At 40.3% G+C, this 17,021-nt stretch overlaps 1 protein-coding gene across 1 annotated transcript in view; it reads left to right on the forward strand.

Moving 5' to 3' along the window:
• Nucleotides 1-11,460, forward strand: part of DCHS2 (dachsous cadherin-related 2) — a 124,762-nt gene extending 113,302 nt beyond the window's left edge. Inside the window, exons 18-21 of the mRNA XM_054203145.1 lie at nucleotides 667-797; nucleotides 2,320-2,606; nucleotides 4,823-4,961; nucleotides 7,452-11,460. Of these exons, the coding sequence (XP_054059120.1) occupies nucleotides 667-797; nucleotides 2,320-2,606; nucleotides 4,823-4,961; nucleotides 7,452-10,078 (3,184 nt within the window). The 3' untranslated portion in view covers nucleotides 10,079-11,460. The remainder of the gene's footprint in view (nucleotides 1-666; nucleotides 798-2,319; nucleotides 2,607-4,822; nucleotides 4,962-7,451) is intronic.
• The last annotated feature ends 5,561 nt before the right edge of the window (nucleotides 11,461-17,021 follow it).

Raw genomic sequence — 17,021 nt, forward strand, 5'->3', positions numbered from 1 at the left:
GGTTGTGGAAATCAAAAGGTTGATAACAGAATCTACTAGCCATCCTTATGCAGGTGTAAGATAGCAGCATACAGGAAAACTCTCTTAATCTGACAGTGAGAGTCTGGTCCCATTAAAATCAGTGGGAACTTTGCCATTGTCAAATGATGCATGTATTTGGCATGCAATTCTGCAAATGTCTGCAGACATTTTGGTTGAATATTACTTTGGATGTTTTCATATTACTCAATTTTCGCATTCCTGTTGTTGCTTTATAAACAATGGGGAGAGTCAGGTTCCTCCAAAGGACAATTTAGTGCTTAAGTTTTAATTCCTGCTCTGAATTACCAACTGAAGAAACGTGTCTTATTTGAAAGAGTCTTGCTAGCTTGTTTAACCATGTACTTTTGGTATGAAATTGGGTGAAATGAATACAGATTAGTATTTGCTTTTCTTTGTATGATTTTGTTATGTTTTTGCTACCTAGGATCTCCTGGACATTTTTACTGCGAGACACAAAAAATAAAACTCCAGACAGTCAGCCTTACAGAAAGAAAGATGGAATTTTAGAGTTGCAAGGAGGAGCAGAAAGGGCTAATCTTTTTGTTTGTAACTTTTCTTTTCCATCGGTGGGTAACTCTGTGATTTCTGACCAATAGTGACAATTACTGTTTCCTTTAATTGTAGGTTGGTTGTACAAGCTGCTGATAAAGGAAATCCCAGACTTTCTGCTACAAGTATTGTGCGGATACAAGTGTTAGATGTTAATGACAATGCTCCAGTTGTCCAGCCACTAGGTGAAGTGGAGGTCCCAGAAAGTAAGTGTGATAGTACAGCTAGGTTTTAAGATTGGGATTTGTCAGACAACAACAGTGCTTTTGGTGATTTGTGTAACCAAGCAACTGTAGTAAAAAGGATAATGGATCATATTAATACTGAAATATCAAAGTAAATTGTGATCTGCTTTTGTTCTCAGAGATATTATTCTTAATCTTTAGACATTGTGTTTAAGAATAGTTTGGAACAAAACCATAGGCAATTCAGAAAGAGGAAAACAAACTCTGCAGAAATACATCTGTAATCGGTTCATTTTGGACTCCAGTGTTATATTCTTCAGATGTCTTCAATTTCTGTTTTTCTCCAATAAAAAATACTTGGTGTTAAAGTCGGCATTGCTAGAAATGAGACATTTTGAACTTCACTGTGATGAAAGACATAATTTCTGTAAATTTGAATGAAGCTTTAAAATGCTCTATAGCTTGATCCAGTTGATGATCATGAAGAGGAGGACCCAGGACCTCCTGAGTTCTCATCCCAGCACACATCTGGTATGTTGTGTGATATTAGCTCAACATTTGCAGACCTTGAGTCTTAAGCCCAGTATTTTCAAATACAGGCATCATACACTGAGATGCACTGCACACACTGCACTGAGGTACACAGCAGAAAATTTATAAAGATTTAGGTGCAGAAATTCCAGTACTCCTGTTAACAAAAGATATCAAAGCTGTCTTTCTAGTGATGTTTTTTAGCCTTTCCTAAATTTAGCTCCCAGTGATAATGACAAGTACAGGAGTCACGGGTGCACAGCAGCTGTAAACTACTGGCTAGTTATTTAGGTTTTTGTATTCTGTTTAAGAACACTTGCTTTAGGACATCACACAGTGTTCTTGAGGCTTAATGCCCCAGGCATGCAAATGGGAAATGGTTTCGTTTCTGTTATCTCCAGGCTTTGTTAGATGATCACTAATAGGTTCTGTTTGCAATACCTGGTACTGTCAACTGGCACATGACAGAAGCTTTCTGTATCCAGATTCTCAGTTTTACAGGATTATACTTTGAGCTCTTCAGATTTTTGTGCCATGTAGGCCTTGCTGGAGGTCTCTTTTCACTCTAGTGGCCTTCTCTTCCTTTGGAGAAGCTTCAGAATTGCATTTGCTGGTTCTACACAGACCAGGGAACTCTGATGCCTCGGTTAAGTATTCTTGTGGAAGTTTGTGCCACTGTTCAATAAATTCATGTCACCTAAATGCTTGTGGGAAACCATAGAAGTTCCTGTTGCTGGTGAAGAAACAGTTACGGCTACACTGGATCTGGGAAAGTCTAAAGAAAATGCAAATTAAAATTGGGATAAAGCAGATGCATTTGAAGAAATCCACTACTGTTTCTGTAGCATTTCTGGATATTGATCATATTCTAAAACACAAAGTCAAAATGCACAAAAAGCTAATACAGAACGTTTACATATATCTAAGGTTCAATATTACAAAATTGGCATAATCTTCAGAAATTTTAACGTCATCTTTTAGCTATGACTTATTCTGAAAATTATTGTTTCAGATGCCCTGCCTGGTTTTGTAGTGACTCGGGTGGCAGCAAGTGATGCAGACTCCAGGCCAGCACTTCAGTTTGGTTTTATTTATGATAATAGTCCTGGAATGAAATTTGCCATCAACGAACACACCGGTGTAGTAACAGTGGTGGAACCATTAGATTTTGAAGAAACTGCTGTGTATAAGCTGAGAATCGTAGTTTCAGATTCTGTACATCAAACAGAAGCCGAACTTGTCATCCGTGTTTTGGACGTCAATGATAACCCACCAGTGTTTACTCAGGATTCGTATCAGGTAGGAAGGTGACAAATGGACAACAAACATGTGATGTCTTTCCTGATGTGAGGATAAATAGTAGGGGTGCTTGTTTATATTTGTCTTAAAAATGCATTTGAGCACTGAGAAGGAAGGTGTCTGCAAACTATTACTGAGCTGAAACAGAACAGAGCTCTTCTGGGAAACCCCAGCCCCTTCCTAGGAATTCTGCTAAAAGGACTGAGGGAATTGTCAGTTTTCATGTTTGTGGTTTCTGACTTCAGAAAAAAGTGGTGTGAATGCTAGCTGTACTCCACGCACCATGCATTCATCACTAGGAGTTACTGGATATAATCCAAACCAGTTTGGGGAGCAGGGTCCAGTGTTCAGAATTTCCTTCTTCTGAGAGAATGGTAAACAAGTTTATTCCAGCCCTGTTACTATGGCATGAATTTCTTCATTTTCAGTTACACAGCTCCACAGAGGTGTAGTAAATGCCCCTGTGGTAGGTCACGCACATGTAGTTTCTAATGTGTAACCCTGCCATATAGCAATGGCCCTCATCTAGGAAGTGAGGGATATGAGTTTTGATCTTCCCAACATCCCCTGCTAGACCGAGGAGGGTACAGAGCTCAGCTTCTGGACAAGCATTTGCCCAGAGAGGTTGTGGAGTCTTCATCCCTGGAGATACTCAAAACTCAGCACAGTCATGGCACCCTGCTGTAGGTGACCCTGCTCTGAGCAAGGGTTGGACAAGATGACCTCTGGAGGTGCCCGCCAGCCCCTGCCATTCTGCAATCCTGTGAGCTGAGCTGAGCTGTTTGCTTGACTTGGTGCTTTTCGTGTGTGGTGGATGTGCTCAGAGCCAAAAATATGAGGCACCACAGAAGACTTGGATTTAATAATGCTTCATTTATAAATCTCAGACATATTTAGTCAAGAAATAAGTCTAAACATTTGGCTTAGTAAAGAAATTTCAACCTCTGAGCATGTGCAGGCGCAGCAGTTTAGTCACTTAGATAACTATGGGACAGACTGTAGGTACCTGTGCAACTTTCAGGTGCCTGAGTTGTCAGGATTTGAGTAAATTGCCCACTTAAACTCACAAGTCTAAATTCTGAAATTAAAAAAATGCACTATTAATGCTGAAGTGATTTTTAGACCTTGCCTTAAGTTTTCCTCAACCCTCATATGTGTCTGATTTTGGAGAACAGTTTAGGCAAGTACTTGCTTGTGCAAGTGCTAGGGATTTTTTTGTAGACTGGAGCAGACATTACAGGCAAGTTTATTAACTGATGCAAAACAGTGTAGCTCTATTGACTATGCCAGTGTAAACAGCTGAGCTTTTCTCTCCACAATCCTGGTGTTTTGATGTGTTGCTTGGACAGTAAGCGACACTGCTTCTTGTCGGTTGATGATATGTGTAATTCCCTATTCATCATCCTGTAATTTTTACGCTTTTATTCTCCTTTCAAGTGTTTTCATATTTATACCTTTCATATATAGTTTCGTATATATATATGGCTATTATATACATATAATCTCTCTGTTTAAATGATTTAAACTAACACTTGAAATTATGACAAAGGTAGCTGCTGTATCATACTGTTCATTTGAAATTGGATTTATAAGGTGGAAGGAGACTTTGGTCACAAAAATACTGTATCTGGACTTCAAATAATGGAAGCCCTTAAGAAGGGAAAGGACTTTCCTAGATTATATGAAGAAAGAAGGGAACATTTTGAAAAACTAAATTCTAGGAATAATCTAGTGATGATTAAGTACTCTGGTGCTGGAGTTTTCAGGGTGCATGTGTTGTTTTTTTATATGGTCAATCGTACACTCCAGACAGGGACTTGCAGACTGTATTCTGTGTACAAAAATCAAGGCGTTTCTGAAAACAGGGAGAAAAGCTAATTTTAGTTGCAGTCCATTGTAGGTATTCCTTCCATTAGTGTACTGTTGAAAAAAGAAATTCAGTGATTCACTGAACTCATTGTCATAATGAACTAGAACTAGATGGATTTTACTACTGCTTAAAGTTTACTATAAATTTTGGCTGTATTGCATGCATCGTTTTCAGTATCATCTCAACTCTTTTTTGTCCCAGAAGAAAACGGGTAGGTGAAACTTTTTCCAAAGCTGGGAACTGTGTTTGGTTTTTCTAATAAGATCAAATGAAGGAAAATGTAATTTTTATGTTCAAAATCTTTTATTAAGCTCTATCAAAACTGTAATTTTGCTTTATATGTCAGGTGAGCTTGCCAGAGCTCATTTCTATGGATGCCATTGTTCTGACAGTCTCTGCTGTGGATAGGGATTCGGGGCATAATGGAATGATTTCCTACAAAATCCTCTCTTCCTCTGAGGGATTTTCCATTGATCACAAGAATGGTGAGTCTGAAAGCATGGTTTATTATTTCAGCTTTTTCAGTGTAAATTGAAGAGTGCTATTGTACTTCCTCACCTGTTGCCAGTGATCACTTGAGTTCTGAAAGTCTTTGGTGGCCAAAGTCCACCATATGTTTTGGCTAAATCTGCCATTATTGCTGAAGAACTGATCTCATCAAAGACTGGAGTTTCTCAGTTTGTCCCTGAACCATGGACAAGGCAGCTAGTCACAACATCCTATAGGTACCACTCCTCTGATGTGATTATATAGAAGAGTTGCTGTATGGTTTGCATTGATTCATAACATTTCAGCTCATGTATTACATTTCATTCAATTTAAGTTCATACTCGTTATTTTTCAGTATAAGTTGAACCTATCATAATCTCTACAGTTTGGGCAATATGTTTTTAAGATTTCTTCTTTAGAGATCCTAAATAGAGTTAAAAAGTTTTCTAAATTGGGAACGCTCTCTCCAAAGTACATAATTTTCTTCAATTGTTTAGAGATTTACTGATTTAAATTTTCTGGCCTAATGTAACACCCTGGTAGGTGGAAAACTGTGTATCTCTCTTTGTATGCATGTGTACGTAAGATTTTTGGGAATATCAGACTGAGAGATAACTAGATACTGCAAAAATGATGTGCAACTACTGTTCAGTGAGCAAGTTCTTATCGCTTATTTGCCGTTCCCAGGTGTTTACACAAGATGAATTTTTGAATGCAATGTTTGTTGGGGTGATGGTAACTACAAACACTGAATATGCAAATGCCTTACCCAGTTAAAGCTGTTTTCTTATTTACCCATTTGTTACTCTGTATTCACCAACCTGTCTTTGTGTTTGGATCGTGGCTGTTTTCAGCTGTGATCTGAAAGTTGTCACACAGCGTTGTCTCTGTGGTGCTTAGCTATACACTGTGAAGAGTGAAGTAGAAGTAGACGGCTTCTGAACATAGAGTCATTGAATGGTTTGGGTTGGAAGTGACCTGTCAAGATCATCTAATCTAACCCCCATGTTTAGATAAGCAATTTGAATGAAAGATGTTTACGTAACTTACCGGCAAACCTGTCTTAAATAACAAACAAGTCCATAATGCTGTTACTGGATTGCAAGCAAAACATGAGAACTAACAACCTTCAGTAATGAGCTTGCACAGTATAGCCATCTCTAATAAGGAGCCTATATTTCCTTTGCTTTCTTTTGCCTTTTATTTTGTGCAGTTTGCATGTTCAGCCTGTTCCTAGGAAGAGAAATTCTTGCTAGTCTAAATGCAGTATGTGTATTTGATACTGCATCATTGGGGGTAGGTCTTGGCTTCGCAGTGTTAACTATGATTTCTTAGAATCATAGAATAGTTTGGGTTGCAAGGTTCCAACCCCCCCATAATGAGCAGGGGCTTCTTCAACTAGATCAGATTGCTCAAACCCCCGTCCAACCTGACCTGGAATGTTTCCAGGGATGGGGCATCTACCACCTCTCTGGGCAACCTATGCCAGTGTTTCACCTTTTTTTCACTCTGTTTTACAACCCTTGTAAAAAATTTCTTCCTTCTATCTAGTCTAAATCTTCCCTCTTTTAGTTTAAAACCATCACCCCTTGTCCTATTGCAACAGGCTTTACTAAAATGTCCTTCCCCATCTTTCTTATAAGCCCCCTTTAAGTACTGAAAGGCCACAAGAAGGTCTCCCTAGAGCCTTCTCCAGGCTGAATGACCCCAACTCTCTCGTCCTGATCTCATAGGAGAGGTGCTCCATCCCTCTTATAATTTTTGTGGCCCTCCTCTGGACCCACTCCAATAGGTCCATGTCTTTGCTGTGCTGAGGGCTCCAGAGCCCTGCAGTTGGGGTCTCATGAGAGCAGAGTAGAAGGGAAGAATCAATTCCCTTAACCTGCTGTCCACACTTCTTTTGATACAGCCCAGGATATGGTTGGCCTTCGGGCTGCGAGTGCACATTGTTGGCCCATGTCCACCTTTTCACCCACCAGTACTCCCAAATCCTTCTCGGCAGGGCTGTTCTCAATCCCTTCATCCCCCAGCCTCTATTGACACTGGGGGTTGCCCCAGCCCAGGTGCAGGACCCTACATTTGGCCTTGTTGAACCTCATGAGATTCACGTGGGCCCACTTCTCAAGCTTGCCCAGGTATCTCTGGAGGGCATCCCATCCCTCGGGTGTGTCAACCACACCACTCAAGTTGGTGTCATCTGCAAACTTGCTGAGGGTGCACTCGATCTCGCTATGTCACTGATGAAGATATCAAACAGTACTGGTCCCAGTACAGAGCCCTGAGGGACACCACTCATCACTGATCTCCATCTAGACATTGAGCTGTTGACCTACTACTCTCTGGATGTGAGAGTTACTTTGGGGTGTGCAGCCATTACTGTTGAGTCATTTTCAAATATGACTGATTAGATTTAGCTTTTGGAATCACATTTATTTGCCTTAGTGAGTGTGAAGTGTGGGTTTTTGTTAATTCTGTTTTATTTTCAGGTTCAGTGTTCACTACGGGACCAGTGACACAGCTGGAAAAGATTTCCATTATTCAGCTCCTGATAGAAGCCATGGATGGTGGCAGTCCCACTCTGAGTGCAGTTACCTCCGTAGAGGTGCATGTAGAAGATGTAAATAACTATGCCCCTCAGTTCACAAGAGATCTGTACAATCTCAGCGTGAGTGAGGATGCCTCAGTTGGAGAAAGTGTCCTCACATTTTCAACCATCGACCATGATTGGACACATGAAAACACGTATGTTGAATATTCTATTATTGATGGCAATACTGAGAATTTATTCTCAGTGGAAACAAGCATCATGGAGTTAGAAACATCCTACAAACTTGTTGGCAGTCTTGTTTTGAGCAATGTTCTCGACAGGGAAATGGCTTCTTCTCACCGTTTGGTTCTCCTTGCCTCTGATCGGGGAACGCCCTCCTTGAATTCAACTGCTACTGTGCTAATAACTGTGCTGGATGTTAATGATAATTCTCCAGTATTTAGCAGTCCAGAGTACCATATTCATGTCAAAGAAAGCATCCCTGTAGGTAGTCATGTCACTGAAGTTTCAGCAAATGACTGCGATGCAGGCGCTAACGCAGAGATCACATATGCTATCATCTCTGGAAATGACAGGGGACATTTTCATTTGGATGAGAAAACGGGATCAGTGGATTTGATGAAAACGCTGGATTATGAGGATACCATGAAATTCATTTTGATCATCCAAGCCACAGATGGAGGAACTGATGTAAAAAATGTGGCTTTTTCTGTTGTTCTTGTTAGCGTCCTAGATGACAACGATTATGCCCCCCTGTTTTTGTTTCCCAGCCTGAGCTGCATTGTCAGTGAAAATCTGCCTACCTTTTCTTTTGTTTGTGCTGTTAATGCACTGGATTTTGATAAAGGCTCCTATGGACACCTTACCTACTCCATCCAGTCTTCATGTTTGGCTCATCGTGAAGCTCCTAGAGACCATGACATGTTCTTCATTGATCCTTTGACAGGAGATATTCATACAAAGCAAATGTTTGACTACGAAAGTCAGAATAGGTACTGTTTCATAATCCAAGCAAAAGACAAAGGTGACTCGCTGGCTGTCATGACAGTTCAGGTAGATATTGAGGGGAGAGATGAATTTGACCCAGTCTTTACACAACAGGAGTATTTCTTTAATCTCCCTGAGAAGAATGAAGCGGGCCAGTTGCTTGGCAGAGTGACGGCATCAGACAGTGATGGTGGACTGGATGGAGTTGTTCATTACTCCCTGCTAAAAAGTTCTCCATTCTTTTCTGTGAATCAAACCAGTGGTAATATTTATTTGACTCAGACTGTTCACCGGAGGAAAAATGGCAGCAAAAGGAATGATGACACCCTGGAATTCTTGATAAAAGCGCATAGCCCCAAAATTGAGTCAAAGTCCACAGTATGCACTGTTTTGGTAAATGTTTCCAATTCTCCTGAAAGTTATCCCATAGTGTCAGCATACAGCCTGACCATTAGCGTTTCAGTCTCCTTGATAGTGTTCCTACTGCTTGTGGTCAGTCTTATTGCACTTATTCTGAGACATAAGCGGAAAGATCTGATGAATTCTTGTGTGAAAAAAGAAACAGTATCCTCCTCAGCTACTGATGTGAATTCAGCCACGGAAGATAAGGACTGCCAGAAAATCCAAAGTACTGAGAGCAGTATGCTTCCCATGGGTGCCATAGCAGAATGGCTGAGCCTAGCAGGAATCAGAGAGGGGAAGGACGATGGTGTCATCTGCAGGCATTCAGACTCCAGTGGCCACAGTTCTGCTGAAGGAGAAACTGCAGAGGACGAGGAAATCAAAAGGATCAATGAACATCCTTGCAGAAAGAGTGCTGGCTCGGCACTGAGCGAGCATGGCTCACGGGTGCCAGATTCGGGGATCCCAAGAGAGTCTGATCAGCTCTCCTGTCAGTCTGGAGAAATGGATGTCGTGGCTACCATGCAAAGCATGGAGAGCATGCAGGCTATTAAAGGAGAAGGCAGAGAAGAAGCCTGTGACACAGCCTACGCACATAAAATGTTGTCTCAAGCACTTAAGAAAATTGGAATAAAAGAGAAAGACATAATGACAGACCTCACGAGAGAATATGTCTTGATGTCAGATAGTCAGGATTCTGGGTGTGATTCACTTGCAACTCTTGGCACCTCTGATGAAGATACTGGAGGTGGTTATAACTGGGATTATGTGCTCAGTTGGGAACCCAGATTTCAGCCTCTTGCCTCAGTGTTTAATGATATTGCAAAACTGAAAAATGAAAACGTACACATTCATAGCTTCCCTAAGGAGAAGAAATCTTTTGTTTTTCCTCCTCCCTTGATAACATCAGTAGCTCAGCCTGGCATAAGGACAGTGCCTCCACGAATGCCCAATGTAACATCAGGGCAAACATTTAAAATCCACCCTCGTTCTCCTCTTATCCATAATCTTGGATACCCTCCACCAACCATGACCCCCAGTTTTTCTCCTTCTCTCTCTCTACTTACCATACAGACGCCTACTGCTTCTCCAGTAATGTCTGATGGGAAAATGATAGGAACATGTCTTATTGATCCAAGCCATGAACTTGCAACAGAGGAAGAAATTCAGGTCTAGGTTATTAACTGGCAGTAGTTTATGGTAAAAAATATGGCTTAAAATGTATTTGTTATTGATTAACAAGCAAAATATATCTGTCAGAGCTATATCACCAATATTCTTTCTGTTTTCATGAGCTGGAAAAATTAACGAATTTTTTAATTAAATTTTAAATTTTTAAATTAAAAAAGAATATATCTAATAGACACAAAATTGGTAGCTATCCATCTTGTTCTTCCCAGAACACACTGTGAGGCCATGAGGCTTCTCCTTTTTCAGCTCCCAACAACTGTGGTTTCCTATGTAAATCACACAGCCAGGTGCCTGATAACCAACTTAACCAATTCTACTGCTTTTCTCATAAAATATGTCAATAACAAATGGTAGTAATTCTTTACTGTGGAAAAACTTTATTAGCGTGCTGGTGGGCTCTTACCGCTTCTGTGGTGGTATTAGAAGAGGGTACTAGAGGGACGTGTAAGTACAGCAGGATTGGGGCTGGGCAAAGAATAAAGCAAGGATTCTCATCGAACTCTTTCTCGAGTGTTTGCCCAGACTTCACACCCCTCAGCGTCTGGATCCCAACAACCTGTTGGACCTAGTGCAGTTTCGTCATCTTCCGTGGCTCCCTGGCGGACTTTATTAGCTATCTTTATGCTGTGGAATCCCACTTAGCAGTTTCTGTGCACCTTTCATTTATCTCCTGGTGTAAAGGCAGCAAGTCATGATTATCTGAATAATAATGGATCACCCTTGGAAAACAGAATAACCAGTGATAAGATAAAAGCAATCATCTTCTCTATTACTAGATCTAAAATAGATAAGTGTTGTTTTCCTATCCTATTACAGAAGCTGTCCTGGTCCCCAGGCAGCTGTAGGAACAGAGAGTGTCACAGTTCTGAAGGGCTTGTATGCCTCCACCACGGTCTTTGGTCCTGTGCTGGGCATATCTCTGCAAGACCAGATAATCTGGCCTTGTTTGTTGTATGTATCATACATATGGCATTTTGTGTATGTATGTATATCCAGACACGTACACATGGCTATACTGCTGTGTATGCTTGTATATTGTATCAGACCAATAAAATACACAGAAAATACATCTAGAGTAACCCTGCTTTCTCTTCAGTGTCTATTTAAGTCTTTTGCATCATGTGTATTAAAACTGGGCTAATTGGTCTAATTGGTGCCCAGGAATCTGTTACAAGTTGGATGTGTACAGAGGTATATATTGTACAAGTCGTAACAGGTGGAGGAAAAGCATGCAATGTGGTTAGACTGAGTGATCTTGTGGGATCAGCATCATGTTTGCAGTGGCTTTTGTCATTTCTTCAGTCATGCATGTCAAGATTTGTAGCCTGTGGGCTCATAACCCATCTTTGAATAAGATCCTGTTTCTAAGGCTACACCTGCACTGTACTATTATGCAACAGGATCCATGCTGCTATGCAAGAGTGCTTCTTTTAAAGCTGGCACTTGTTCTTTGTGCAGCCATGGAGTATGAAACGAGACATAGCTTAGGAATTCATTAGGATAGACAAATGTTACTAAGAGAGGAGATGGAATATAAGTTTTATAGTCAGACAAAAAACAGGAAGAGGAAAGCAAAGACAAGGAGTCGTTCCCAGTTATTATCTAAACATGGAGTATCCATTTAAGGTCATTATTTCAGAATTAATATTATTCTTTACCTGTTAAGATTATGCTTTCTACAGACTGTTCTGTTTTGACTTATACATCTTAACTTGCAAAGTAATTTCTAATAGAATGAGCGATGTTCTTTGTGGTGTTCAGTTCTGTGCAGTTATAGTTTAAGGAGGCACAAATGTCGTCACAGCTTTTCTATATCATCAACAATTTAGCTAATATGATTTTGGTTTCAGGTGGTAATGGCCAAGCGGTAGCTATTGCTCTTAGGAGCAATGACCACATGCTATCCTGGTAGGGGTCACCTTTCCAATAGGTGATTGGTGGAAGAGTAAACACTTCACACGGGAAAACTGTGTTTGATCTGTCATGCTGATGGATGTGAAGAGGTAGCTAGGGCATCATTTAATGTGTAGACTCTGGGCTAATGGGTGAATAGCTTTTTCTTCACTACTATTGCTGCTGCAAATGGAATACTGTTCGCATTAGAAATCATTAGAAAACATTCAGTCATCATATTTAGCATGAGATTTGGACCTCACCATGCTAATGTGTGCCCACTTGTTATAGTTCTGCTTGAAAAGTGAAAAAACCCTGTTTCTGTTTGTGCCGGTTTTGCTCCTTCAAATGCAGCTTGGTTTTGATGCCTTTCTGAAAAAAGATTTTATATAATTTGCATCCTATTTATCAAGCGCACAATATAACCAATGCATACTCCATGCTCCTCTTAAGTGTTACAGCAATCTTTTCCTTGTCTCTTATGTATTTGCTCATTCTGTATGAAATGGGCAATAACATTTAGCTGATATATCGTGTCATATATAGTCAAGCTTAAAGATGTGTCCATTGAAACAAGTGTCTGCAATAAATCATGTGTAGTTCTTTTAACCTTACTGGTTTTTTTCCCTAAGTAAACAGTATAACTTCTATACTTTACCATGAGTTTAATATTAGCTTGCCTCAAAGAGGCTGTGTTACTTTGCAATTCTGCACACCAGTTTTAGCACTTTGGAGAAGGTACAGAACTTGTTAGTGGAAAATCATATTAAGCTCAAAATGCATAAGCTATAAAATAAAAGACAGTTGTCTCTTTTGGAATCTTGGCTGCCTGCCTTCTGGATTTGCTTGTTGGCAGCCTTGAAAACACTGGTGTAAATCACTACCAAATGGATATCAAAATTCCATCTACCAGTAGTAATCATTAAATTGATGTTCAAGCAGATTCCTGTGCAAAGAGGAAAAACCTTCATATTTCTAGGGAATCCATCATTTGCAGATTATAAAAATATATATACCTATTTTCTAAAGTGATATTAAAAACACTAGTTGTCTACACAAGTCCATATTTAGTTTGCATTTTATTTTTATCTGGACAGGTATTGTTCCTAAAGCAGTTTTAGATAAAAAGTTCCAATAAGAATGAATCCTTGTTGCTGTCTGCTGCACTGCCTATTCCTACTATGATTTATATTTGGTTGCCATCAATTCTCTGTGCTGTATGTCACTTGTTTTCTTTAAGTCACATGTAGCTTCCTGAAGAACAATGTTTAACTGTTCTCTTTGGAAAGCCAAAAAATGCTGCCCTGACAAAAAATGTTACTTAGAACACCAGCTAGCACCAGAATGACAATTGTGCCCGTATGGCTTTATACTTCTACAGCTCATGGAGTCAAAGGCAAATTGGCAATCCAGTTGGCCATCACGGGCATGCGGGGCCATTGGGATTACACCTCCTCCCGATGCGTGCTGACCTTATCGCTCCTTGAAAACTGGCCCTCTGGGGGTGAAGGACGGATTGGCTGAGGATGGAGGGTGGTGTTCCCTAAAATCCTGTAAAAAGGCTAATTGGACTAGGAGGCAGTTGTGACTTTGTAATTGAATATCCTGTGGTGGGAGGTTTATATTTAGAATTTGGCTTTGCAAGTGAAATGGCTTTGCAACTTCTTGCTTTTAGGATCTGGCACAACAGAACCAACTCGCTATGGCAGTATGCTGCTTAGTTCCCTGTAGATGATCTGCTTGGAATAACCAAGGTGTTGTGGAATCAAATTGAGTATATTTCTGGGCGTTGCATAGCTGCTAGCTCTGCTAGTTGTTCACCAGCACGTATACAAAGCGTAATGTATATTCAATCTGTGTATGAATTTGGATGTTCAGATCTCATTAAAAAGAGCCGCAGTCTGGCATCCAAATCCTCTTGGTGGCTTTGAAAATTCCAGCATAAATCCATACAACGTTTTTTAAATGTTGGAGGAAATGTGGATGCCTAAATGAAAGAAAAGGGCCTTATGGAAAGGAAAAATGAGGATCTAAAACTTTCTGGTTTAAACTTGAACTTTACATTGCTGCTAGGGCTATTCCTCATAAAATGTCAGATGCTTTTCTTCTAACATGTACAAAAGGTAACAGAAGAGCATCTGTAAGGAATACAGAGAGGTATCAGGGTAGGTAGTCTGGAATTGAGAAATGGTTCTGTTTCTTGACACGTATGAGTTACTTGAGCAATGTAGAAAATACCAAATCCTTTAGCTGATGATAGTCACACGAATCAAAATTGCTGCCCCGTTACTGTATAAATGTTTGACTCACCCAAACAAGTCTGTGCTGGAGGAAGCATTAGATGCCAAACCACATGGCTGAAAATGCAGATGTCATGATAAAGGACTGAAGTGATCCACCGTGGTATTCAAAATGTCAATTGAAAATCTCATTACAATTAGAAAACTCAAATTTCTTTAATATTATGTTCAAAACAAACTGTTGCTGCACTACAGATTACATTTAAAACTGTCAGCCATGTCCATGTCACCTTATCCACATTTAACACTTTTTTTGAAGCTTAGTATTTTAACACAGTCCTGGTTGCCTTCCCTAAAGCTGTATGTTAATTGCCTGTGAAAAGCTCTCAGAAAATGGAAGTTGAGCTGTTGATTGTAAGAGGTGGTCAGCCAACAGTAGCTGTTATATAAAGGTGACGTTTGAGAATGCATGGGGCTAGATGATGCCCCCTTGCTAGCCCAACCTGGAGGAGTACCTTGCTGTTACTTATATATGCCTACAGCATTGTGTTGAAAACTTTCAAATGGGAAATTCAAAGGAGTTTCTAAAATGGTGTTACTGGTGCCCTTACCAAAAGAAATAAGTAGCAAGTCAAGCTTGCGTGCGTTGACCTCAGAAATTCCTGTCTCAAGTCCCGTCTAGCTGGGTGTAGACTCGTTTCCAGCATCTACTTTTTAACAAACTGTAGGGTTCATTTAATTTCAAAAGGTTTGAAAATACTGGGTTCTGATCCAACACTCCAAGACTTCTTCCACTGATTTCAGTGGGACTTGAATAAAAAATGCACCTGGAAGAAATGGACAACATGTGTGCCTCCCTGGTACTGTAACAAGAGTCACTGGCAGCAGAGAACTGGCTCCCTGGCGTGGGGGGCTGTAAACCAGCAGGAAGGAGCATTAAAAGAAGGGAAATCAAGAGCCTGGAAAAGAGAGTAGAACCAGCATGGGGTGGGAGGGAGAGGATTTGAAGGGGAGGTTCCTCTATGCTTCATGGTGATTGATGCAAGCCTTGCTTTATATGCTTATTTTGGAGTGACTTTTAGAGAAGTCTGAGAAGGTCTGTAAGGGAAAGGTCACTTACTGTTTCCTCCGTCTACTTTTATGTAAACTACAGTCTGCTGCCTGATTTGCTACTGCTTTTACCGAATACACAGCATAGCCATGCCTTCAGACAGGGATTTCTCTACTTGTCTTTGTCTTGTAGGCGCTTCACCTGAGGTCAAGCGGTGGGTGGAATTAAGTCTTCAAACTGATTCTAATAACTGTTAATATTAAGGTAACCAGGAAAGGCGTGGCGTTTGTTGAGTGGTTTTGGGGGGTTTGGGGTTTGTTTGAGTTTTGTGGTTTGGTTTTTTTTGAGATGTGCATGTGTTTTTTCAATTTTAAGCTGAACCTCTGCAGTCATAAAGCTTTTGAGCTTCGAATTTTGGCTTCTGTCACAGTAATGGAGTATCTTGTGCCATTGGCTGATCACATGTTCACTGGGTAAAAATAAGTTTCAGCAACCTACTCTGTTCTCTGGCAGCAGAATTCCGGAAAACTACATGTGACTTTGTTACTGAGTATCATACATTGTGCTTGATCAATGTTTGAAGTCACCCACTCTTCCTCCAGATTTTTTCCATATCCAGCTAAAATGTTCCAGTGTCCACCATTTTCATCCCTTGTATGTTTCTTGTAACTTAGGGATTCTCATCCCTTATCAGTTAAGGTGTGAAGCCAAGTTGTGAATGTTTCCTGTAAAGAGTGTGGTATGTTCCATCATTATGATTAGATATAAATGAGGGTTTAGTAACACAAGCCTCCTCTTACCAACAGTTTCTGCATGGGGTTTAATGAGGTATTTTGTGACTTAAATTGAGTTATGTAGTGATGTTTATACCATAGAAACAAAAGGCAACAAGGAAATTTGATTACTGCAAGTAGCGTAAAAATGCAATGATGAAGCAAGGAGGACATCTTGATAATTGAATTTTAAAACCTAAGACTGAATAAAAGGCACGTCCATGTCATCTGCCTGCTTGAGACATTAACTGCTTAGGAAGATCTTGCAACAGGCAACACTGCTAGGTAGTGCTTTGGGGAGTGTAGAGCTGCTGGTTCTTTGTTACAGGTCTTTTGTTTTGTAGCGATGATAATGCTCATGTGCATAAACGAAAGTGCCTGGTATTGTATCCCATGGCAGAATCAATGATGCTTTGTGGCAATAGTGGGGTCTGGTAGAATACCATCGAACCCATCACCTGCTGAGCTGCTTAATTTACCAAATAACTGCCTCAAATAAATGATTAAAAAAAACAGATTTTTGGGTATTCTTCCAAAGAGAGAAATTAATTATGAATAATCTGAGCAAAACCCTTCAAGTGACTGCTGATTACATGCTTCTGAAATGTGTGTACATTTGTCTACTGCATGTATCTCCTAAGCAGAGATGTGAGTCTCAGCAATGAACAAAGAGGGCGATATGTGAAAGTTTATGGCAGAGAAGAGAAGATGGGATAAAATGCAGCTGAAAGGAAGACCAAAGATACATACAGACATGGAGCACATCTCTGCTAGTGAGGACTCCCTGTTAAGAAGAACACTTTTTTGTTACCATGCCTGCCAGCTCAGCTGGTCCAGAAGAGAGAGTTGTGTTGCCTGTCAGGGACAGAATTACATGCTGAAGACCTGACACTAAGAAATAACCTCTGAGGAACAAAAAATCTTCCTTTGCTCAGCTCTGGTCTCACAACAAAAGAAACTGTCTGCTGGAG

This window comes from Rissa tridactyla, chromosome 5 (assembly GCF_028500815.1).
Source record: "Rissa tridactyla isolate bRisTri1 chromosome 5, bRisTri1.patW.cur.20221130, whole genome shotgun sequence".
Taxonomy (NCBI): Eukaryota; Metazoa; Chordata; class Aves; order Charadriiformes; family Laridae; genus Rissa; species Rissa tridactyla.